This window comes from Corythoichthys intestinalis, chromosome 6, assembly GCF_030265065.1.
Source record: "Corythoichthys intestinalis isolate RoL2023-P3 chromosome 6, ASM3026506v1, whole genome shotgun sequence".
In the NCBI taxonomy this organism is placed as follows: domain Eukaryota; kingdom Metazoa; phylum Chordata; class Actinopteri; order Syngnathiformes; family Syngnathidae; genus Corythoichthys; species Corythoichthys intestinalis.
The window spans coordinates 17,022,649-17,049,342 of record NC_080400.1 but is presented as its reverse complement, the minus strand read 5'-3'; the positions used below and the strand labels follow the sequence as shown (position 1 = coordinate 17,049,342).

The following is a 26,694-nucleotide window of genomic DNA, read 5'->3' as shown; positions in this document are numbered from 1 at the left end:
ATTTGTATTTAACTGCATGAAATAAGTATTTGATACATTACCAACTAGTAAATATTTCAGCTCTTAGTTCTTTTTTAAGAACCCCTCCTGTTCTCCACTCATTACCAGAAGTAACTGCACCTGTTTGAACTTGTTACCTGTATAAAAGACACCTGTTCACATGCTCAAACAAACAAACTCCAACCTCTCCACAATGGCCAAGACCAAAGAGCTGTGGAAGGACATCAGGGATAAAATAATAGACCTGCACAAGGCTGGTATGGGCTACGGGAAAATGAGCAAGCAGCTCGGTGAGAAGGTAACAACTGTTGGAGCGATTATTAGAAAATGGAAGAAGTTCAAGTTGACAGTCAATCTGCTTCGTTCTGGGGCTCCATGCAAGATCTCACCTCGTGGGGCATCACTGATCATGAGGAAGGCGAGGGATCAGCCCAGAACTACACGGCAGGACCTGGTCAATGACCTGAAGAGACCTGGAACCACAGTCTCGAAGAAAACCATCGGAAACACATTACGCCGTCATGGATTAAAATCCTACAGCGCACGCAAGGTCCCGCTGCTGAAGCCAGTGCATGTCCAGACACGTCTGAAGTTTGCCACTGACCATCTGGATGATCCAGAGGAGCAGTGTGAGAAGGTCATGTGGAGACCAAAATTGAACTTTTTGGTCTAAACTCGGCTCGTCGTGTTTGGAGGAAAATGAAGGATGAGTACAACCCCAAGAACACCATCCCAATCGTGAAACATGGAGGAGGAAACATCATTTTTTGGGGCTGCTTCTCTGCCAAGGGTACAGGACGACTACACCGTATTGAGGGGAGGATGGATGGGTCTATGTATCGCCAGATCTTGGCTGACAACCTCCATCCTTCAGTGAGAACCCTGAAGATGGGTCGTGGCTGGGTCTTCCAGGATGACAACGACCCAAAACACAGCCAAGGCAACTAAAGAGTGGCTCCGTAAGAAGCATCTTAAGGTCCTGGAGTGACCTAGCCAGTCACCAGATCTGAACCCAATAGAAAATCTATAGAGGGAGCTAAAAGTCCGTGTTGCCTGGCAGCAGCCCCGAAACCTGAAGGCTCTGGAGAAGATCTGCATGGAGGAGTGGGCCAAAATCCCTCCTGCAGTGTGTGCAAACCTTGTCAAGGACTACAGGAAATGTTTGGTATCTGTAATAGCAAACAAAGGTTTCTGTACCAAATATTAAGTTCGATTTTTGTGATGTATCAAATACTTATTTCATGCAATTAAATGCACATTTATTATTTAAAAATTATAAACCGTGATTTTTCTGTTTTTTTGTATTAGATTTCGTCGCTCACAGTTGAAGAGAACATGATAAAAATTACAGACCTCTACATGCTTTGCAAATGGGAAAACCAGCAAAATCGGCAGTGTATCAAATACTTGTTCCCCCCACTGTAACACTTTAAAATGCAAACATTTGCTAATTGCCATAGAAAGGTTTATACGTAACTCAGTGAAGGAAAAATACGGCCTCTAGAACAGTAATAAAACTTTGCATACTGGCAAAACAGGAGTAGAAACAAACGCACACATCCCAATCCGACACCAAAAATATTATTAAAAGGACCGATAAAATATATTGTTATTGCATTTATTGGGATGATGTCATAATTCCTATTATCGGACCGATAATTATCGGATCGATAATTATCGTGCGCCTCTAACAGGAGGACACTTCTACTGTAGCTAAGCAGCTTCCTACTCAAGTTAGCAAGTTCACACAGTTTATCTTAATGTCAACTCTATTACTTCCATTACTGACAGTGGCTGCTTGCCGAAAAAAACTTCTAATATCCTCCTTTTCAAAGCGGCAGGAGGAGGGCATGTCGACATGCAACATAATTCTGAACTGTGAGAGTGTGCGTGTGTGTGTGTGGGGGGGTCAAGTCATCAGCCAATCAAACATGAGTTTGAGGGGGGAAAAATGGAGCGGCACAAAATTTTGGAGTCTGAACATAATGAAAATAATTCATCTTATAACGGTAGGGTCAATTCTATCGTTTCAACATATGGGGAAACAATTTAAATGACCTATATAACTGAACGGATTATATAATGCAAATAAGGTTGTTTAAAAGAAAGAGCATCCTGAAAAGTTGGTAGTGTTTTGTCCCTACCATCCCTATACAAACTTACGCCCTTGGTTCTGGAATTGAATGATCATGTTTCAGTGCTAATGATGGTGATATACAGCCAACCCACTTGAAGTTCTTAAAAGTCTTAAAATTACTTATCTCAAAAAGACATTCAGTTTTTTTTTAGGTAAGTCTTAAATTCCTTGAATTTTAACTTGGATTGCAGTGCACGAAACCATCTGGAGAAATTACAAATTTTTTTTTCCTTCTGAGATTGGCTGAAAGAAATTGCCCAGAAGTTAGCGTTATATTTTCTTTTAAGTGGTCCTAATTTTTTTTTTTTTTTTTTTAATTTTTAACAGGATTGCTCCATCACTGGCAGCTAATCCTATGGACATGGCCTTGGACTGACATTTACAATTGCTGACATTTCACCCAAAAGACTCATACACATGTTGAAAAATGGATAAATTTTTTTTTTTTAATGCAACTGATCACTGCCATGTGCATGCCGGGCCACTAGTGGGCGCTGTTTAGTCAAGTGGATGAGTGAAAGCGCATGCGTAACATGACAAAATCTGTTATGTTTAAGTTTGCTTGTGTGCCGGCTTTTGGTTGGTTCTAATCAAAATAGGTTGTTTTAGACAATGCGTAGGAGCCTATCATGTGGTACAACATTGATGATGTCATTAGGCTCTGTCAATCAGGTTTCAGTGCCATTGACGATGCTATGAGGTCCAATCCATTTTAACCGGGAAACGCGATCTCTTCCTGCCCCATCAATTCAAATGGATTGGACGTCTATTGCCGTCAATGGCAGGGAAGGCGTTAATCATGAGAATATTGAGTGTTGTAATACATAGAAATCAAACTGGATATCAACAAAATCATTTTTTTCACCTGTCATGACACTCTAAAGTCTTAAGGGGGCGCTACAACATGCATACCAGGAAGAAGTCACCCCTCGTGTATTTTGAAACTTCTGCTGCTACAGTAAAGATTTATTAGTGCTGAGTGAAAATCATTTTTCAGATATTGTCTTCCACCGCTCATGCAGGTAAAATATGAATTAGCAGCTAACAGCAAAGTTTATTTTCTGCCTAAAGAAGCTCATTTGTAGGGAAGCGTATTGCTGACACGCACGTGGAAAAAAAAAAAAAAAAGAGAACAGTTTCACATTTTTACATGATAATTGTGATTTTTCATCAAATAAAAATGTGACAATTAACATGTTAAAACATCTAATCATGCAAAAATGCTATCAATATCATGTAAATTTATCTAAAAATGTGAAAACTTATGATAAAATGTTTTCTCATGATGTTTTACATGAAAATTATGTTTTTACATGCTATCACGATTTTACATGATACGCTCATGATACCGTCATGTTAAATGCCATATGTAAAAATTTCATGTAAAAAGGTGAAAATAGATCATGATCACACTTTCACATAATAACACAATTCTATTTTACATGATAATTATCATGTGTTTATGATACCATCATGTTAAAACGTGATTGTTACCATGTAAAACATCATCATGTAAACTCGTGCTATCATGTAAAAACGTGTTACGTACATAAATGTAAAAACATGAAAACTTGATAACACGTTTTCACATAATGACAGCAGGTTGAGAAAAATGAGATCAGTTCACGTTTTTACATGTTTTTACATCATGTAAAAAAAGTGATCATTATCATGTTAAAACATAATTTTTCGATAGATTCACATGATAATGATCACATTTTTACATTAATGTAAAAACAATTATGTAAAAATGTGATTTTTACATGAGTTCACTTTTTTATGTTTGGTCTCATTTTTCTCATCCTGTTATAATTATGAGTTCATTTTTACATTCATGCAAATGTGACTTTATCTAAAAATTGTTTTAACATGACAATGATCAAATTTTTATTTGTTATATTATTTTTATATGATGTAAAAACATAATATGTAACATAATTTTTTAAAATGCGATCATTATCATGTGAATTTGTCGAAAAATGTTTTAAAATGATAACAGTCACTTTTTACATGATGTAAAAACATCCGTTTTTAAAAATATGTAACAATAAATTATGTAAAAAAAACATGATAAACAATGTGTAAAAATTTGATGATTATCATGTAAAACCTTATCATGAGAAATCATTTTCACATGCAAACTCGTGTTATCATCTAAAAACGTGTTATGCACATAAAATATGAAAACCTGATAACGTTTTCACATAATAACAGGTTGAGAAAAATGATCATGATCGCTTTGATCATTATCATGTTAAAACATTTAGATGAATTCACATGATAATCGCATTTTTACATGAACATAAAATTGTGAACTCAACAGGTTGAGAAAAATGAGAAGTTTTAACAAATTTTTACATCATGTAAAAATGCGATCATTATCATGTGAATTTATCTAAAAATGACGTTTTTACATGATAATGATCACTTTTCTACATGAATGTAAAAATGTTTACATGGAAAATGAATGATGTAAAATTCATGTTTTTACATAATTATGCTTTACATCATGTAAAAACGATTGTTATCATGTTAAAACATCATTTTTAGATAAATTCACATAATGATCACATTTTTACATGAGTTCACGTATTTACAACCATGTAAAATTGCGATTATCATCTGAATTTATCAAAAAAATTGGTTTAACAATCTTTTTTACATGATGTAAAAACATAATTATCATGTTAAAGCGTGAACTGGTCTCATTTTTCTCAACCTTTTATCATTATGAGTTCACTGTTTACGTTCATGTAAAAATGCGATCATTATCGTGTAAATTTATTGAAAAATGATGTTTTAACATATAATGATCACTTTTTTACATGATGTAAAATCATCTATCATGCAAAAACTTGAACTGGTCTTTTTTCTAAACCTGTTATTATTAACGTTTTTACATACATGTAAAAATGCAATCATGTGAATTTATCTAAAAATGATGTTTTAACTTAATAACCATCTTTTTCACGATGTAAAAACATAATTATCATGTAAAAACGAACTGGTCTCATTTTTCTCAACCTGTTATCATGTGAAAACATGTTTTCGAATTTTATGTATGAAACACCTTTTTAGGTGATAACACGAGTTTGCATGTGAAAATGTTTTCTCATGATAATGTATTACATGATAATTATCACATTTTTACATCATATTCATCCTGTTTTTACATATTTTGGGGTGTGGTGGCAGCAATACAATACGCTTCCGTACATTTGTGCCCTTTATTTGTTTTGCTTTTGGCTTATATATGGTAGCATTTCACTGTAAACACCATAGAAGCAAATGTTATGTAATTGTAATGATATCGTTTATTTTCATGCAGATTTAAAAAAAAAAAAAAAAACCTCAGAAATGGTTTTCATCTGAAACACAATCTATTGACTTTTTTTTTTTTACAGCAACCCCGCAAAATATTTGCATGTGACTCCAACCAAAGTGTCCGTCCACCCGACAGCCGAATTGTGATGCATGCCTTGTGGTTTGTCATTTTGTGTGTCTCGCACCGACGCGGGAAACGGACCAATTGCAATCCACGTTGCGCTGCCTCTGAGAATGTCTTCCAATCGGAGTTTTGGCATCGTTTGAAGAATGTCGGACGATTACGAAAGCTCTCGAGGCTTGTTTGTAAGTCAACACTGTATTCACCGTCTTCTTGCGTTTTGTAATATTTTTGTGAAAACGACATCTAAATATCGGACAAACGTCACATCAATCATTTTACTGATTATTATGATTGAAAAACAGGATGCCGAGTGACGATGTCATAGCCGGAGGCAGCTGGTCGGCAATGTTGAACAGTTGTTGATCCCGTCATATTTCATTTTTTGCACCTTTTCCGCAACACGCTCATCATGTAGTAGAAATTATCATCGCGAATACTCAGCAGCAGGATGAAAAGATTGAAAAATCAAATTAAAAAAAGAATGACATTTCACGCTTGGTGTTTTTATTTCTTCCAAAAAAAAAAAAAAAAGTAACACATATTGTGTTTATTATTTTTTCAAAAATTGTCATGACAAATTCAGATTCTGACATTTGTTTTGAATAAACACAAAACTAAAAATACAAAGCACTCAAGCACCTACTTTAGTTTCCAAAAGATGGACATCATAAAATTACAGTGGTCTGAAAAAGTATCTGAACTTTTTGGACTTTCTCATATTTCTGCATAAAATAAGCATCAAATGTGATGTGATCTTTCTCAAGATCACACAGATGAAAATAATGTGTCTGCTTTAACTAAAATCACCCGATTATTGATAGGTTTTCATATTTTAATGAAGATAACATGCAAATAATGACAGAAGGGAAAAAAAAAGTGAACCCTCTGCCTAAGCAGCCTTAAATAGCAATTGAAAACTATTTTTGCCAAACATTGTAAGTCAGGTGTGTGCCCATTGATAGGCCCAATCACTGATGAGTGGTTCAAAGCTGCCCTGCCCACTATAAAACACACACCTGGTAAGAAATGTCTTGATAAGAAGCATTGTCTGATGTGCATCATGGCTGGGTCAAAAGAGCTGTCTGAATCATTGAGGATGGTTGATTTGTACAAAGCTGAGAAAGGATACAAAACCATCTCTAAAAGTCTGGATGTTCATGAATCGACAGTCAGAGATGTTGTCTACAAATGTAGAGAGTGGCACTTTTGCTTCCCTCGCAAGGAGTGGCCGTCCACCAAAGATGATGCCAAGAGTTTGGCGCAGAATACTCAGAGGTTTAAAAAAAAGTACACTACTGTAGAATGTCTGCTCAAGACCAAAAATCCCTGGCACAGTTCAGTATCTCTTTGCACACATCGACTCTATGTAAAACTATGGCCAACAAAGGTGTTCATGGGAGGACTCCATGGAGTAAGCCATTTCTGTCCCAAAAAATTTATTTGCTCGTTTAATCTTCACATAATGGCACTTGGACCCTGCACAGAAGTTTTGGCAAAATATTTTGTGGAGTGATGAAACCAAAGTTGAATTGTTTGGGAGTATAACACAATGTCATGTGTGGAGGAAAAAAATGGAACAACTCACCAACATCAACACCTCATCCCTACCATGAAGCATGGTGGAGGTTAGCATCATGATTTGGGGCTGTTTTGCTACCTCAGGGCCTGGACAACTTGCAATCATTAATAAAAGAATGACTTCATTTGTTTATCAAGAGGATGAATGCTGAGGCAAATCAACTTCAGAATGGTTTCAGAAGAGAGAATTTGGCACTGTTCTCTCCCAAGGAGTGACCGTCCACTAAAGATGACGCCAAGAGTTTAGCGCAGAATACTCATAGAGGTAAGAAAAGAACCCTAGCGTGTCTGCTAAATACTTACAGGAATCACTGTCACATTCCAATATCTTTGTGCACACATCAACTAAATGTAAACCTATGGCCAAAATGGTGTTCATGGGAGGACTCCACAGAGGAAGCCACTGCTGTCCAAAAAAAACGTATTTGCTCGTTTAATCTTGTCAAAAAGGCACTTAGACCCTCCACAGAAGTTTTAGCAAAATATTTTGTGGACTGATGAAACCAAAGTTGAATTGTTTGGGAGTAACACACAACGTCATGTGTGGAGGGAAAATGGAACAACTCATCAACATCGACACCTCATCCCCACCGTGAAGCATGGTGGAGGGAGCATCATGATTTGGGGCTGTTTCGTTACCTCAGGGCCTGGACAACTTGAAATCATTGATGGAAGAATGAATTCTAAAGTTTATCAGGATATTTTGTAGGAAACCTGAGGCTGTCTCTCAGTTGAAGCTAAAGAGCGGATGGATGCTGAAACAAAACAATGATCCAAAACACAGAAGTAAATTAACTTCAGAATGGTTTCAGAAGAACAAAACACAAGTTCTGGAGTGGCCAAGTCAAAGTCCAGACTTGAACCCCATTGAGATGCTGTGGCATGACCTAAAGGCAGCGATTCATGGCAGACATCCCAGGAATCTGACTGAACTACAGCAGTTTTGAAGAGAAAAATGAGGCAAGATAGTCCTGATCGATGTGCCAGACTAATCAAAAGCTTCAATAGGTGTCTTGTTATTGCTGCCGGGGGGGCACAAAATATTAAATGTGATGGTGCACTTACTTATTTTCACCCCTTCTTTCATGGTTTGCATGGTAACCTCATGAAAATATGAAAACCTATAAATGTGTGGTTTTAGTTAAAGCACTGTTTTTTCATCTGTGTGATTTTGACAAAGATCAGCTCACATTTGATGGCGATTTTATGCAGAAATGCGAGAAATTCCAAAAGGTCCAGATAACTTTTTCAAACCACTGTACTTAGCTTTACCGCAAAACATGAAAACACTGATTTAAACTTTCCAGAATTGCAAAACATGCAAAAAAACAAAAATTAAAATTCATGAATGTACTCAAATACATTCTTACATTCACGTGGCCAGTAGAAAGGATGCACCAAAATAACCTTCTGATTCATTCTGGTGTTATAACACGTCGTACCATCATTATCAATTATGACATTAATTCAGTCAAATGTAAGCAGACTGAAAATATTATGAATACATCCTACATGAGTTAAATTGCTTCATAGCAATCAAAACGACACAAAGAAACAAGAGAAGCAGTGCAAATAAATACATCAATTACTTTGATGATGTCCTCCTTAAAGTTTATGATGGTAGAACTGGTCACATGATCGCATAATATTTGAGCTAAGGCAGCAAAAAATGACAAACAACATGCAAATGAGCTGGATGGATATGCAAATGTGATGATGTGGCGGAAACATCGGCGGCCAATCACATCGCTCGCTGCCGCAGAGCTCCGCCCTCAATGTTTATTCTACCGCCAGTCACGTCTCCGTTGCCCGGCAACAAGGGAGTCAACTCTGCAAAGGAAATTGAGGGATATTGCACTTTTCAAAACAAAATATTTCATTTTCGTATATAACATTGCATTCACACATAAAAACCGGTTTCTGTTCCTTTTAAATGACTATTTTTGGACATAAAAAAACCCAACAAATATTACAATTCTTTCAAGTATCATATTTTTTTATCTTTTCAAATTAGGGATGTCCTCGATCCGATCACATGATCGAAAAAAATTTCATCATTCATCTCCCTACAGTGTGGCAAATAAGTATTTAGTCAACCACTAAATGTGCAAGTTCTCCCACTTGAAAATATGAGAGAGGCCTGTAATTGTCAACATGGGTAAACCTCACCCATGAGAGACAAAATGTGGAATGTGTGAAAATCAGATTGTTTGATTTTTAAAGAATTTATTTCCAAATTGAAGTGGAAAATAGGTATTTGGTCACCTACAAACAAGCAAGATTTCTGGCTGTCAAAGAGGTCTCACTTCTTCTAACGAGGCTCCACTTGTTACCTGTATTAATGGCACCTGTTTTAACTCATTGTCGGTAAAAAAGCCACCTGTCCACAATCTCAGTCAGTCACACTCCAAACTCCACTATGGCCAAGATCAAAGAGCTGTTGAAGGACACCAGAGACAAAATTGTAGAACTGCACCAGGCTGGGAAGACTGAATCTGCAATAGGTAAAACGCTTGGTGTAAAGAAATCAACTGTGGGAGAAATTATTTGAAAATGGAAGACAGACGAGACCACTGTTAATCTCCCTCGATCTGGGGCTCCATGCAAGATCTCACCCCGTGGCGTCAAAATGATAACAAGGACAGTAAGCAAAAAATCCCAGGAACACACGGGGGGGACCTAGTGAATGACCTACAGAGAGCTGGGACCACAGTAACAAAAGCTACTATCAGTAACACAATGCGCCGCCAGGGACTCAAATCCTGCACTGCCAGACGTGTCCCCCTGCTGAAGCCAGTACACGTCCAGGCCCGTCTGCACTTCGCTAGAGAGCATTTGGATGATCCAGAAGAGGACTGGGAGAATGTGTTATGGTCAGATGAAACCAAAATAGAACTTTTTGGTAGAAATACAGGTTCTCGTGTTTGGAGGAGAAAGAATACTGAATTGTATCCGAAGAACACCATACCCACTGTGAAGCATGGGGTGGAAACGTCATTCTTTGGGGCTGTTTTTCTGCAAAGGGACCAGGACGACTGATCTGTGTAAAGGAAAGAATGAATGGGGCCATGTATCCAGAGATTTTGAGTGAAAATCGCCTTCCATCAGCAAGGGCATTGAAGATGAGACGTGGCTGGGTCTTTCAGCATGACAATGATCCCAAACACACAGCCAGGGCAACAAAGGAGTGGCTTCGTAAGAAGCATTTCAAGGTCCTGGAGTGGCCTAGCCAGTCTCCAGATCTCAACCCCATAGGACATCTGTGGAGGGAGTTGAAAGTCCATGTTGCCCAAAGACAGCCCCAAAACATCACTGCTCTAGAGGAGATCTGCATGGAGGAACGGGCCAAAATACCAGCAACTGTGTGTGAAAAGCTTGTGAAGAGTTACAGAAAACGTTTGGCCTCCGTTATTGCCAACAAAGGGTACATAACAAAGTATTGAGATGAACTTTTGGTATTGACCAAATACTTATTTTCCGCCATGATTTGCAAATAAATCCTTTAAAAATCAAATAATGTGATTTTCTGTTTTTTTCCCCCCACATTCTGTCTCTCGTGGTTGAGGTTTACCCATGTTGACAATTACAGGCCTCTCTAATATTTTCAAGTAAGAGAACTTGCACAATTGGTGGTTGACTAAATACTTATTTGCCCCACTGTATTTTATAGAAATGTCCCGATCCGATCACATAAGCCTCTCACCCTCCCTCCAGCTGCTTTTCTTATTCACCAGGGCAGCTGCTTGTTAAAGTTAACAATAAGTGACAGGTGTACCTTTGGTTTTCCAAATCAATAGTCTCACCCTTCATCTCCGTTCCGCTCCTGCCGTCATCTTGCTGTTTGCGGTGCTTGGCCGCCTCTTCCTCTTGCACGACGAGCTGATCGGGTTTGGCGGCGACTTGCGCCACTTTCTTGGCATCCACCGTGTCCATCTTGACCAGACACAGCGTCTGCAGCAGCCCCATGGCGTCAAACTCCTCACCTGAGGATTCCCCTCCTTTTTTTAGCAGCTCCAAAACCTGTCGACAAGAAATACTTGGTGAACACCAAACCTAGAAAGTTTAAGAACGGCAGAGTAATGATACCGGAGGTTTCCTACCTTGATGTACTTGTAGGACTTGAGCTCGCTGATGTTCTCCTCCAGAAAGAGCAGATAAAGCGAGAGGTCGTCCCATTGGCCGCTGGACGCGGGCAGGACGCTGACAGTGGGCAGCAATTGGTAGGTTTCCAGGAAGCGTGCGTAGCGCTGACACAGGAGGGGGCGGAGACTGGCGTAGATCACCACGGGGATCAACGCCGAGAAGATGATCAAGTTGACCAGGCTGGGAAAAGAATACTTCCTGTTGACTTTCAAAAGAAAACTTTCTGGTACAGCACTGCCTTGTCTCAGGTCGCCTTGAATTTTCAAAGTAAAACTTGCATTTAAGTTATTTCTCACAGTTTGATGCATCAGAATAAGACTTCCTGCTTAATATCTCGCCTTTCAAAATAAAATTGCTTGCCCTCGTCTTATGCGTTTAATTATAATTTCTATAATACAACCACGAGCAAAAAGTATGGAATCACCAGTCTTGGACGAGCACTCACTCAGACATTTTATTATGAAGAGCAAATTCAGATTAAAAGCTTGAAAAAATAATGGATTAGTTCAAAAGACTAAAACTAAAAGAAATGAATAAAAAACATTGCGTTAGTCAGTAAATGTTACTTTTATAGAGCAAGTGCAGGGAAATAGAGAATCACTCCATTCTGAAGAAAAATATATGGAATCACTCCATTTTGAGTAGAAAATACAGACAAACCCAGTCAATTTCCTTTCCTTAATTGGGCCCCTGCCTCGGATTAGATCTGCTTGTTAGTCAGCAGTTAAAAACAGTGCAGTGATCACACCTTGGAAGGCTGCTGGACCAAGTGGATTTACAAGAATCATGGCTCCAACAAGAGAGATGTCTCTTGAGACCAAGGAGAGGATTATCAAACTTGTTGAAGAAGGTAACGCTAAACGTATGGTTGCCAAAAATATGGGCTGTACACAGTGAGCTGTATCAAAAATCTGGACCAAGTACAAACAGCATGGCAAGGTTGTAACAGTTAAGCATACTGTTAGACCAAGGAAGACATCCAAACGTCATGACCAACAACTAAAGGCCATATGTCTTGAAAACAGAAGATGTACAACAGGACAAATGAAGAAATGGGAGGAAGCTGGAGTCAAGGTATGTGACAGAACTGTGCAAAATCACCTAAAGGAAATGGGATTTTCATACAGGAAAGCTAAAAGAAAACCATCATTGACACTGAAACAGAAAAGAACAAGACTGCAATGGGCTAAGGAGAGGTTCTCATAGACTGTGAATGACTGGATGAAGGTTATTTTCAGTGATGAGTCAAGAACCTGCATTGGACAAGGTGATGATGCTGGAACTTTTGTTCGGTGCCGTTCCAGTGAGATTTAAAAAGGTCACTGCCTGAAGAAAACATCAAAATTTCCTCAGTCATTGATGATATGGGGCTGCATGTCAGGCAAAGGCATTGGGGAGATGACTGTGGTTAAATCGTCAATAAATGCACAAGTTTACATTGAAATTTTAGACTGCTTTCTTATCTTTTCAATTGAAAATATGTTTGTCATTTTCCAAGATAACAATGCATCATGCCACAGAGCTAAAACGGTGATAGCATTCCTTGGAGAAAGACTCATCCAGTCAATGTTATGGCCTGCAAATAGCCCAGATCTGAACCCTATTGAAAACCTGAGGTGGAAATTGGGGGAAAAATAATGGTCCACAGCAAGGGTCCGACCTGCAAGGATGATCTGGCAACTGCAATCAAAGAGAGTTTGCACCAAATTGATGAAGAATACTCATCAAGTCCATGCCTCAGAGACTGCAAGTTGTCATAAAAGCCAGAGGTGGTGCAACTTAAATCAGCAGGGCCGAAAACCAAAAGTGTTTTTTGCCATGAGGCAAAAAAAAATTTGCCATGTGACAAAATTTTTCTGCCATGTGGCAATTTTTTTTGCCATGTGGACATTTTTTTTTGCCATGTGGCATTTTTTTTGCCATGTGGCATATTTATTTTTGCCATGTGGCATATTTACTTTTTTGCCATGTGGCAATTTTTTTTTTTTGCCATGTGGCAATTAATTTTTTTTGCCATGTGGCAATTTTTTTTTTTGCCATGTGGTATTGTTTTTGGGTATGTGGCAAAATGCGTTTTGGTTTGTGGGGGGGGGGGGGGGGTATATGGAATTTTTGGGGGTATATGGCTGTTTTGCAAGCCATCCAAGTCCATGCCAATGACGGCACTGCACGTCCAAATTTTACTTTCATTTTAAATCGCAGAAAAACGTGTGGCTGTGATTTTTGACCATACACTTTACATTACAGTGCATTGACATTCAACCGGGCACCCAAGTAAGGCTCTGCCATTGACGGCTATGCACGTCCAAATTTTATATTCATTTTAAATGGCATAAAAACTTGTGCTGTTGTGATTTTTGACCATACACATTACATTAGAGCGCATTGACATTCAACTGGGCACCCAAGTAAGGCTCTGCCATTGACGGCTATGCACGTCCAAATTTACAGTGCCTTGCAAAAGTATTCGGCCACCTTGAATCTTGCAACCTTTCGCCACATTTCAGGCTTCAAACATAAAGATATGAAATTTAATTTTTTTGTCAAGAATCAACAACAAGTGGGACACAATCGTGAAGTGGAACAACATTTATTGGATAATTTAAACTTTTTTAACAAATAAAAAACTGGAAAGTGGGGCGTGCAATATTATTTGGCCCCTTTACTTTCAGTGCAGCAAACTCACTCCAGAAGTTCAGTGAGGATCTCTGAATGATCCAATGTTGTCCTAAATGACCGATGATGATAAATAGAATCCACCTGTGTGTAATCAAGTCTCCTTATAAATGCACCTGCTCTGTGATAGTCTCAGGGTTCTGTTTAAAGTGCAGAGAGCATTATGAAAACCAAGGAACACACCAGGCAGGTCCGAGATACTGTTGTGGACAAGTCTAAAGCCGGATTTGGATACAACAAAAATTTCCCAAGCTTTAAACATCTCAAGGAGCACTGTGCAAGCCATCATATTGAAATGGAAGGAGCATGAGACCACTGCAAATCTACCAAGACCCGGCCGTCCTTCCAAACTTTCTTCTCAAACAAGGAGAAAACTGATCAGAGATGCAGCCAAGAGGCCCATGATCACTCTGGATGAACTGCAGAGATCTACAGCTGAGGTGGGAGAGTCTGTCCATAGGACAACAATCAGTTGTACACTGCACAAATCTGGCCTTTATGGAAGAGTGGCAAGAAGAAAGCCATTTCTCAAAGATATCCATAAAAAGTCTCTTTTAAAGTTTGCCACAAGCCACCTGGGAGACACACCAAACATGTGGAAGAAGGTGCTCTGGTCCAGGGGTCGCGTTAACCGAATATTTTCCGTTGTTGACCGATTTTTTAAAACGGTGACGGAAAAAAATGAAATCCATCCGTCATTTTGACCGGTTGCAATTCACACCCCAGACCACAGGGTGGCGAGTGAGCTTATTAATTAGCTATTGTCTCTCTTGATGCATGACGTCGTTGGCCTTACTCTGAAAAATGTCAAGGCAACTGAGTGTCCGACGTTTCTTCAAAAAGCCCCAAAACGACGATGGTGTTGATAAAAGAGGTGAAAAAACAGGGACTGCACAAGCGGGAACGCAATTCAAGTCCATGCGTACCAGGAGGAAAGTGTGAGACTACGTTCAGGCCACAGCAGGTGAACTGTTAATTTCATTGTTCCATATGCTACATATGGTAGGCTACCTAACTACTGGGGCCACAATTAGCTGTTTTTGTCACTGCGGAGAAAAAGTTACATATTCATCTGCTTGATGTGTGATGGCACGGTGTGGATTCTCTGTTAAGCTTGTTCGGACAGAATATTAATTTAAAATGAATAAAACTAAATACTATTGAATATGTTGAAGCGGTATGCAATGTTAAGAGTCTTGTTAGCTGTAGGCGCACTATCCTAGACCCCTCACTATCCACTCGCGGGGGCCTGCGCTTGTCAGTGACGTTCCTTATTCTCGCTATATGATTATACAACTTTAACATTTGTTAATAATACGCTCTGTGTGTAGTATCATCCATCGCTTTTCCTTTTTAAATGGGCACTTATAAGCGAACGCAAGAAGTAACAACGGGAACATTTTTAAACGGGCATTTCACGGGAGAGCATTTCGACTCTTCGGCCAATCATATAGCGAGAGCGAGTGGAAAGTGAGGGGACCGCGCGCGGCTCTTAAGTGTCTCTGTCACGTGACTGTCGTAGCCGGTAACGCGCTCGGCCAAATGGACACACAAGTACGGAAGGTGAATTATGCCAAACAAAGGGTCACCACAATGTCATTATCATCATTTTAAAAATTTAATTGACGGGTAAAAATAGATTATGACCGGATTTTTATGACCCTGTCAGTAAAAATGACAGACAACGAAAAAGTCTAGCGCAACCTCTGCTCTGGTCAGATGAAACCAAAATTGAACTTTTTGGCCACAATGCAAAACGATATGTTTGGCGTAAAAGCAACACAGCTCATCACCCTGAACACCCCATCCCCACTGTCAAACATGGTGGTGGCAGCATCATGGTTTGGGCCTGCTTTTCTTCAGCAGGGACAGGGAAGATGGTTAAAATTGACGGGAAGATGGATGCAGCCAAATACAGGAACATTCTGGAAGAAAACCTCTTGGTTTCTGCACAAGACCTGAGACGGAGATTTATCTTCCAACAGGACAATGATCCAAAACATAAAGCCAAATCTACAATGGCATGGTTAAAAAGAGCTGAAGACTGCTGTTCACAAACACTCTCCATCCAACCTCACTGAGCTCGAGCTGTTTTGCAAGGAAGAATGGGCAAGAATGTCAGTCTCTCGATGTGCAAAATTGATAAAAACATACCCCAAGCGACTTGCAGCTGTAATTGGAGCAAAAGGTGGCGCTACAAAGTATTAACGCAAGAAGGCCGAATAATATTGCACGCCCCACTTTTCAGTTTTTTATTTGTTAAAAAAGTTTAAATTATCCAATAAATTTTGTTCCACTTCACGATTGTGTCCCACTTGTTGTTGATTCTTGACAAAAAAAATAAAATTTTATATCTTTATGTTTGAAGCCTGAAATGTGGCGAAAGGTTGCAAGGTTCAAGGGGGCCGAATACTTTTGCAAGGCACTGTAAATAAATACTACAGATGTGTTTTGATTGTTATTTCTTTGTCTGTTTCTCATGATTCCATATATTTTTCCTCTGAATGGAGTGATCCTATATTTCCCTGCACTTGCTCTATAAAAGTAACATTTACTGACCACCACAATGTTTTTTTTATTCATTTCTTTTAGTGTTTCTAAATGCTAAGGAGTTGCACTTTTGAACGAATTCATTTTTTTTTTTTTTCAAGCTTTTTAACAGAGTTTGTTCTACACAACAAAATATCTAAGTGAGTGCTCGTCCAAGACTGGCGATTCCATACTTTTTTGCAAGGGATTGTATTAGACTTTTGAAAGTACTCGCCGAGCAGTCTCATGTTTGTCATATATTTTTTCGACTTATTTGTCATCCTTAGTTTTCAAAATTAAACGTTCCACATGGCATCTTGTGTTGCATCCTTTTGGAAAGTTTGGCTTTAAAACATCTTGCTCAGTAGCATATCAAATTAAATGTATTTTTATAGCCCTGCTTAACTCACGAATTTATTATTTGAAGTTTTTTTTTTCCTCAATAATTCAATTTGAAATTTTTTATAATTTTTTTATTTTCTTTTTTTTTTTAATGTATTAAAAAATGGATCATTCATTCAACCCCTATACTACTATTAGATGTCAAATTGGGGCTGCAAGTGTGAGACCCATGTCCTATATGAATCGAATAAAAACACCACCGCCCACCAAAAAAAAAATTCATGCATGAAAGGGTTGAAGCTCTTAGAACAGTAGAAAGCTGGATGATGCCAGTGTTGTAATTTAAAGTGTGGTCAGTGTCGACACTTCCCTTTTAGAGCAACTCTGTTTATTCTATCGCTATCAACGCAGCCAATCAGTTCCTATTTATTTCTGCTAAGTTACATCTTTCCTTGTACTGATTTCTTACCCTGTAAGCATGTTTTTCTACAGAGCGTTTCACCTGAGCAGCGTGAAGACTCCCACGGCGATGAGTTTGCACTCCACCTGTTCGGGCACGGCCGAGTCGTTGGCCAGCAGCCCGACTCTTAGCGTGCAGCCGAAGTCGTCGGTGAGCGAAGCCAGGCGCAGGTAGTAGCCCAGGTAGAGGCAGGCGCACAGCAGCGTGGCTAGCGTCAAACCTCGGCACAGCAGGTAGCGAGCTAGCAGGGTGCGACAGCTACGCTTGGTGGTCAGGAACTTCTCCACTAGCGGGTAGTTGAAGCAGCCCTCCGTCAGGTCACTGCAACTTTACCGCGACAGCATTAAGCACACCAAATAACCGTCAGACAAATGGAAGAATAATCCTTTTATTCATTCCTGAGTTATCTTGAACAGAAATGTGCAGACACACGGGACAGAATACAGTGGGGCAAATAAGTATTTAGTCAACCACCAATTGTGCAAGTTCTCCTACTAGAAAAGATTAGAGAGGCCTGTAATTGTCAACAAGGGTAAACCTCAACCATGAGAGACAGAATGTTGAAAAAAAAAAAAAAAAAAAAAAACAGAAAATTAAATTGTTTGATTTTTATAGCATTTATTTCCAAATTAGAGTGGAAAATAAGTATTTGGTCACCAACAAACAAGCAAGATTTCTGGCTGTCAAAGAGGTCTAACTTCTTCTAACGAGGTCTAACAAGGCTCCACTCGTTACCTGTTTAATGGCACCTGTTTTGACTCATTATCGGTATAAAAGACACCCGCCCACAACCTCAGTTAGTCACACTCCAAACTCCACAATGGCCAAGACCAAAGAGCTGTCGAAGGACACCAGAGACAAAATTGTAGACCTGCACCAGACTGGGAAGACTGAATCTGCAATATGTAAAACGCTTGGTGTAAAGAAATCAACTGTGGGAGCAATTATTACAAAATGGAAGACATACAAGACCACTGATAATCTCCCTTGATCTGGGGCTCCATGCAAGATCTCACCCCGTGGCGTCAAAATGATAATAAGAACGGTGAGCAAAAATCCCAGAACTACACGAGGGGACCTAGTGAATGACCTACAGAGAGCTGGGACCACAGTAACAAAGGCTAATATCACTAACACAATGCGCCGCCAGGGACTCAAATCCTGCACTGCCAGACGTGTCCCCCCCCCTGCTGAAGAAAGAACACGTCCAGGCCGGTCTGCGGGTCGCTAGAGAGCATTTGGATGATCCAGAAGAGGACTGGGAGAATGTGTTATGGTCTGATGAAACCAAAATAGAACTTTTTGGAAGAAACACAGGCTCTCGTGTTTGGAGGAGAAAGAACACTGAATTGCATCCGAAGAACACCATACCACTGTGAAGCATGGGGGTGGAAACATCATGCTTTGGAACTGTTTTTCTGCAAATGGACCAGGAACACTGATATGTGTAAAGGAAACAATGAATGGGGCCATGTATCGTGGGATTTTGAGTGAAAATCTTCTTCCATCAGCAAGGGCATTGACGATGAGACGTGGCTGGGTCTTTCAGCATGACAATGATCCCAAACACACAGCCAGGGCAACAAAGGAGTGGCTTTGTAAGAAGCATTTCAAGGTCCTGGAGTGGCCTAGCCAGTCTCCAAATCTCAACCCCATACACAATCTGTGGAGGGAGTTGAAAGTCCGTGTTGCCCAACGACAGCCCCAAAACATCACTGCTCTAGAGGAGATCTGCATGGAGGAATGGGCCAAAATACCAGCAACAGTGTGTGAAAAGCTTGTGAAGAGTTACAGAAAACGTTTGGCCTCAGTTATTGCCAACAAAGGGTACATAACAAAGTATTGAGATGAACTTTTGGTATTGACCAAATACTTTTTTCCACCATGATTTGCAAATACAATAATTCTTCAAACAATGTGATTTTCTGTTTTTTTTTTTTTTTTTCACACATTCTGTCTCTCATGGTTGAGGTTTACTCATGTTGACAATTACAGGCCTTTCTAATATTTTCAAGCGGGAGAACTTGCACAATTAGTGGTTGACTAAATACTTATAATACTTAACCTCCACCCTCTGTCGGTTTTACTACTGGCATTGGTAATAAAGGAGGACAAATAGGCAGGAACTTTGATGCTGAAAGGCTTAACATGACAGTTTGAAAAGACTTAAGAGGAAATCAAAGTTACTGGAAGAGGATTTTTTTTTGGATGGATAAAACAAAGGACAGAAATAGAATTGTTGGAATTGAAGTTTTACTTTGAAATTTCAAAAGAGGCCATATAGTAAATCAGTGTACTGTACATCATTATTATATAGCCAAATATAGAAATAAACTACAATAAAAAAATATTTAAAATGGAAAAACTAAGACAATAACACAACAATAACAAATATAAAAAAAAACCAAAATAAACAGTAAAAAATAAAGCACTGTAAACAAAAAACACAAATGTATTGTAAGTTAGTCAAAATACATTTATAATAAATTTGTAAAAATGTAAAACACAAAATAACAAAAGTTTTTTTAAACCAACGTAAATGAAAAATTCATGGAAAAAAAAAAAAAAAAACTCATCAAAAATGTAACTAATGCGCATTAATGTTAAAAACCAATGCTAAATATCTTTTAAACTAATGTAAAGTAATAAAATGAAAATACTGAAAACCAAAAATAAATAGAAACAAATGTGAGTTAAAATAAAAATACAAAACTGAATAAGTGTTTTCGCGCATACCTTTCAGCGCCCTGCAACCCGGTGCTGGTCATTCGCTTAGCCAGCGTGACAGCCCGGTTGTAGCAGCGGTCCAGCTCCTCCATGATGAACGCCAGGTCGGATTGCAGCAGCGGAACCGACCAGAACCTCCAAAACAGAGCCGGGCTGTATGTCAACATGGCCACCAGCAGCAGGATGTATGGAAAGAACTACAGCCCCGGCAAATGTCAATCAATTGGTGAGCAAGCCAACGTGCGAGCATTGTTGTAAGGATAAGAGCTACACTTTTGCGATACATTTGCAGTAACAACGTGATGCTCCTATAGGTGCGTCTGGAAGCACAAAAAATTACGAGTGCCCTTTTTTGAGTGGAACCATCACCGTAAATAGTTCTCTTTTGTGTTTTTTCATTCCAAGCAAAAAATGAAGATATTACTACCAAAGCTTTTGAAATTGCAATCATTCTGTGGAAGAAATTGAGCATTATCTGACAGATTTGCAGGGGTGTCAATACTTTTAGCCAGCGTGTGTAGAGCTGAAACGAATACTCGAACAACTCGAGTTTAAAAACTGATCCGAGTACTGTAATTTTATTCACCTCGAGGAATCGTTTAATTTTGCCAGCTCTAAGTGTAACAGGTGTTAAGATTCCCTGATTTTAGCCAGTACTTGATTTTCCCACACTCCCTGAATGCACCACAGCACATGACAAGTCACATTACACCAATAATCCAATCACCAGTCACCTAGGCTCTATATAAGCTTCCTTGACTCCTCTCCCACACAAGGAGCAACAGCTGCAGGTCAGTCTCAAATGCTTTTTGATGCATCCAACCAATCAGTGATGGCAAACTGAAGCATCATGAAGCAATGAGGCTTTCCATCAAACTGGTTCGCCCCTGGGCCGAAACATCATGAGGCTTCATTTGTTCTATTGCGCCTTCATGTGGAAAATAAATGTCATGACAGACAGAGTGATTAAAATGATACCATGGATTTGATGGGGTCAAAAGGGCAGGGAGTTGTTATGTGAATGAATGTGCGTGTGTTACTTGAAAGTAGAGCCTAGATTGGGCCTAAGAAATCCAGCCCGAGCAATTAACTTAACTTTCAGGTCCGAGCCCGAAAAAACCCGAAATTGTATTTTTTTATTTGTATCCCCGAGCCCGAAAAAAAGCCCAAATTTTATTTTTTATTTGTGAGGACCCAGAAGGAGGAAATACAGGGATGCAATGCGTCAGTCAGACCTGGACAGAGCACTGCTTGGAAAATGGTTGCATTTTGTGTGATCACATTTGTGACAACACCTATGTGAATAATGATAACAAATTAAAGCCTGTCTTTTGTAACAAATTCTCCCAGTTGAACAAGACTGTAAAATGCATATTCAAAAAACATTTATATCTTTCATATTTGTGTGTCTGTTCCATCAAGTGGATAGTTCATGCGTCATTTCCTTGGCAAAATGCAGCAAGACATTTATTTTAATTTCTTCAAGTTGGCAGAAAAGAACGCAATTTTTCTTCATGTTTAAATAGTCTACATATTTTTATGATCATAATAAATGCATGTACACAACGAAATAACGCTGGATAGGTTTGTTAAATATATTTCTGTGTGGGATATTGTGCTCTCATGGACGCGCCTCTCTGACAAGGAGAGGAACAGCAGCATATACAAAAATAAACTAAAATACTTTTAAATAACATTCTTTATTTTAATGACTCGCATCAAAACAAACAAAAGAACAACCTGCCTTAAGGAGCACTGAAACAAAATAAGAACATTTTAAAGAACACCACGGAGTCCTGCTTTGCACAAAGAGGTGCGGCCCTTGAAACAAATGATAATAAAGATGTTTGACTAATATCATATACATATCAAAATTTGAAAAGGAAATATCAGGATGCAGATTCGCGGAGAGCCCCAGAGCCTTCATGTGCGCAAACAATGCAGTGGCTCAACTGCGGCTCATGTTTGGGATTACCACAGCGCCCTTTTTATCCAATTTATATATTATATAACAAGTATTCCTTAGTTTAACATCCATATACAAATATACATTTATTCTAAAAAAGAAAAAAAAGTTTAACATCCATATACAAATATACATTTATTCTAAAAATAAAAGTTAGCGAGAGAAGAAGTCCGACCCGACCCGACCCGAACGTAAATGAGTGACATTTTGGGCCCGACCCGAGCTCAAGATCTAGGCTCTTCTTGAAAGAATGATTGCTTTATTTTAGACACTGACATATAAACAAGGAACAAGACACACCTTTTATTCTATTTTATTGAGGAAAACTTTCCTAATTTTTTGTTTTTGGCTTTAACCGGTTTCATTTTTTTTTTAGATAGGATTTCTCCTGCTTTTGAAAATAGTATTTCGCAAGGGACGGATGAGCCTGGGGTACAATGCCTCAACATAGATGAAGTGTTCTATTGCTAAGTTCTTTAGAACAAAGTTTGCACTTCACCTTTTGAAAAATCAGCAAGTAGAAGAAAGACATTACAACGAGGGATACACTGTGTTGTCACAATAATTTACAATATATATTCACACTGGTTATTAGAATTTGTACCTTTTAAGGAGAGAACTGCTCAAAATGATCCCAGACAGGGGATGTTCTCTTCTTTTTCGATGTTGGACAGTGCGTCCATTGCAAAACGAATCCGATTGAATTTAGGTTTGAAGATGCGAGTTGGGTGTGTCAGTGTCACCTGTCCGCTCATTGTCGTCTCGGTGCGCCATTTCATTTCGAATCACCGGCGCACCGGCGAAACTATGTGTTGGCGATGACGTAGGAAGCCCGTCTCGTGAGGCTTCGGACGTAGCAACGTGGCTTCCGAGGCTTCGGGCGGGGCCACAAGCGTAATCAACACATGCCTCGATGCGCGCGTTGCAGATTTTTTTCCCCCGGTGTACTCGGCACACGCATCGGCGCCTCGGCACAGTAGGGCACATCACTACAACCAATTGTACTTTTCAAACTTGTTTAAAGGCTGTTTTATAACTTGTAGAACCAGACCTTTTTATTTGTGTTGGCGACCTGTTAGTGTGAGTTCTCCACTACATCCAAGTGAACTGGTGAGTCTGAATTTTTCAATCTGTTGTTAGCGGATTAGCCATCATGCTAATTTAGGCTAATGTATGTGTTCATGTGATTTTCTGTGCCCGTAGGTGCTTTATTTTTGTATTTCTGTATGTTAGCATGCTAATGATAACGTGCTAATGCTAACATGTGAATACTTTTGCATTTCCATGTCTGTCGGTGCTTAATGATTGTATTTTGTTATGTTACAGTTCTGGTGCTAATGCTAACACAGTATTGCATTTAGTCATTTCGATCGTTTAATTGGGTTGGTTGGTCCATACAGGCCAGGTGGTCCTGCCCTGCCTTGGGACCACTCCAACAGAAGGATGGCAAGCTAGAACTTGAGTCATTTGTACTCTTGACTGTTTGTAACTTACGAACGTTAGGGTGGGGAAAGTGAACTGGGTTTTTGTCTCCCTGTTGACCAACTGTAAATTGTGTACACACTGGTATTTTGTAAATATTTGTTTGTTTTTTGTGTCACTTTTTGTAAAATACATATTTCACTCAAACCAACTCTGTCTGTCTTTATTCATTGCTGCTGCCCTCTAGTAGCTGAACTAGATCTTCCTGATTTGCCCACTATTTTGTCACCTCAGTGGTGCTTTTAACACGGTTTATACTTGTTAAATCAGATTTTGCCCGGACTACTTTTAATGTGGGACAACGCGCTGACGTCACGTGCGTAGAGGAAGAATTAAAAAAAAAAAAAAAACTTACCGCAGCCGACAGCCACTACAAACTACGCCAACGTTGCTAAAAACTACACCCTCATGATGCTAGTGTGGTAGCAGGTAGTGTCCGATTCGTCTCATAGATATATCGCATGCATTTAGGACTAGATGTGAAATGAAAGACTCGGCCGCGTCTGGGCAGTTAGTAAACAGCCGGCATGTTTAAGCAGTAGACTTCTCATCGCTAATAAACATAACGTTACTGTCACTTGCTCACAGCTCTTCGGAGGGCTAGGTTTCTATTGATTATGACCACTGTCGATGCGTGGCTAACGTGTCTTACATACAGGCTTTATTTAATCTGTAAAAACACAGCGCTGTAGAGTGATGAGGGTGTAAAATTTAAGACATAATAAAGCTAACTGTCAGTTTTAGCTCTGTAGTCATTGCTGAATAAAACACCAAGTAGCACTGGTCCCTAATGTGCTCCAATACAGGAGGTATCATACCTTTATTTTGAAAACTGCAAAAACTCAAAATCCTATCAGTACTTAGTTTAGACTAACTTAAAACTTAACTAGAACTTAAAAATAGCTTGACACAAATGGAAATTCAATTTAAACACGTGGGAAAAACACGTAGCTTTCAAGTGATGTGTGTTATCAAGCGTAATTACATTTTTAGGTAAGAAATGTTTTTCTTTTATAAGATCTACATGGTTTTTTGAGTGAAAGCAGTGATTTTTTTTTTCTTCTAGTGACATCTTAGATGCAATTGTTGGCTGTTTTCAACAATGTACATCGAAAATAAAGACATTGATTGACTGAAAATGGTTCAATATTGGATGTCTTTTTTCTCATGTATATTTACAATTGCTCTTTACCTAAAAAAAAATGTGTTATCCGATTACTCTTAATCGATAGAATTTTCAGTCGATTACTAAAATATTCGATAGATGCAGCCCTACAGCAGTGTAATCATAATTTTAGAAACAAATGTTACTATAAACAGAGGTGGCAGAGAGTTGGCGGGGCGCGAAACGTTTAAGTCTTCCGTCAAGGGAAGCTAAATTTCGCCGTGAATTCTCACAAGCCCCACATTGTGACGGAAATGAAATTGAAATTTTGCGACCGAAGCGAGGTGAAAAGAGTTTTCATGGTCGACTAAACCGAGACGAAACTTTAGGGAAGTTTTGTTGACAAAAGTTAAGACGAATATGAAGAAGACGAACAATTATTTTCGTCCAAAATATGAAATTTAAAAAGACTGCCAAAAAAACATCAATGCCAGCGAGCGATCACGTACCTTGTGCAGCCACAGAGGCAAGGTGTGCGTGTGTACTGACGCCCAACAGTACGAATCCACGTAAGCCGCCTGTCGCCACGAGAAGTTGCTGGGAGCGAAGCAGCTGATCTGAGTTCCTGAAGTCAACAGATAAATGACAAGGCACATCAGAACAACTTCTTTTTGCACTCGGCGGAGGAGATGAAATGGTGCTGACCGACGGAGACTTCCTGCGCAAAGGCGAGCGAGATGAGAAGGAGAGGGAGGCCCACCGCCACACAGGTCACCATCTTGTCCACCGCCAGCTCCGTGCGTATATTCCGGTATCGGGTCTGGTTGGGATCCTTCAACAGGAAATCGCTGAATACGTACTCGGTGGCCACGTGGGCGATAGCCATGATGGCGCTCTGGGACACAAGATTGGGAGGGGTGCAATGAATAACATTCAGAATTGGAGGACATTTTAACTTCATAACCCTTGAAAAATACGCCTTTGTTTTTTTTTTATTTTCAACTACATATTCATCAATAATACAGTGGGGCAAATAAGAATTAAGTCAACCACTAATTGTGCAAGTTCTCCTACTTGAAAAGATTTGAGAGGCCTGTAATTGTCAACATGGGTAAACCTCAACCATGAGAGAGAATGTGGGGAAAAAAAATCACATTGTTTGGAAATAAATTCTTTAAAAATCAAAGTAGAGTGGAAAATAAGTATTTGGTCACCTACGAACAAGCAAGATTTCTGGCTGTCAGAGGTCTAACTTCTTCTAACGAGGTTTAACGAGGGCTCCATTCGTTACCTGTATTAATGTCACCTGTTTTAACTCATTATGGGTATAAAAGACACCTGTCCACAATATCAGTCAGTTACACTCCAAACTCCTCTATCGCCAAGACCAAAGAGCTGTTGAAGGACAACAGAGAGAAAATTGTAGACCTGCACCAGGCTGGGAAGAAGAAATCAACTGTGGGAGCAATTATTAGAAAATGGAAGACATACAAGACCACTGATAATCTCCCTCGATCTGGGGCTCCATGCAATATCTCACTCCGTGGCGTCAAAATGATAACAAGAACGGTGAGCAAAAATCCCAGAACCACACGGGGGGACCTAGTGAATGGACCTACAGAGAGTTGGGACCAGAGTAACAAAGGCTACTATCAGTAACACAATGCGCCGCCAGGGACTCATATCCTGCAATGCCAGACGTGTCCCCCTGCTGAAGCCAGTACACGTCCAGGCCCATCTGCGGTTTGCTAGAGAGCATTTGGATGATCCAGAAGAGGACTGGGAGAATGTGTTATGGTCAGATGAAACCAAATTAGAACTTTTTGGTAAAAACTAAAGTTGCACCGATACCGATACCAGTATCGGCAGGGGGCGCCGATCCGGCCCGAATTGCTGGTATCGGTATCGACGAGTACCAACATTTAGGGCGCCGATACCATGTACTGGCATCATTTGAACGCAAACATACTGTCCTCCCCATGTGAGCTAACTTCCCAAATCATTACATCTGTATGTGTCTCGACATTACCACACGAAATTTCCATCTTTGTCTTCAATATTATGGATGTACACAACAACGCATATCCGCGCTGTTACGCTG

At 39.5% G+C, this 26,694-nt stretch overlaps 2 protein-coding genes across 4 annotated transcripts in view; one reads left to right on the top strand and one right to left on the bottom strand.

Moving 5' to 3' along the window:
• Positions 1–3,902, top strand: part of LOC130917413 (fibroblast growth factor 12-like) — an 88,062-nt gene extending 84,160 nt beyond the window's left edge. Inside the window, exon 5 of the mRNA XM_057838792.1 lies at positions 2,465–3,902. Coding sequence (XP_057694775.1) covers positions 2,465–2,529 — 65 coding nt within the window. The 3' untranslated portion in view covers positions 2,530–3,902. The remainder of the gene's footprint in view (positions 1–2,464) is intronic.
• A 1,747-nt stretch (positions 3,903–5,649) lies between these two features.
• Positions 5,650–26,694, bottom strand: part of LOC130917953 (pannexin-1-like) — a 32,922-nt gene continuing 11,877 nt past the window's right edge. For 2 of the 3 annotated variants that reach the window (XM_057839755.1, XM_057839752.1), the window contains exons 2-8: positions 25,299–25,488; positions 25,103–25,218; positions 20,050–20,237; positions 17,356–17,640; positions 11,264–11,486; positions 10,967–11,183; positions 5,650–8,993 (exon numbers count right to left, since the gene is read on the bottom strand). In XM_057839755.1, the coding sequence (XP_057695738.1) occupies positions 8,905–8,993; positions 10,967–11,183; positions 11,264–11,486; positions 17,356–17,640; positions 20,050–20,237; positions 25,103–25,218; positions 25,299–25,479 (1,299 nt within the window). In that variant the 5' untranslated portion in view covers positions 25,480–25,488 and the 3' untranslated portion in view covers positions 5,650–8,904. The remainder of the gene's footprint in view (positions 8,994–10,966; positions 11,184–11,263; positions 11,487–17,355; positions 17,641–20,049; positions 20,238–25,102; positions 25,219–25,298; positions 25,489–26,694) is intronic. The other variant, XM_057839753.1, reaches the window with a different exon arrangement.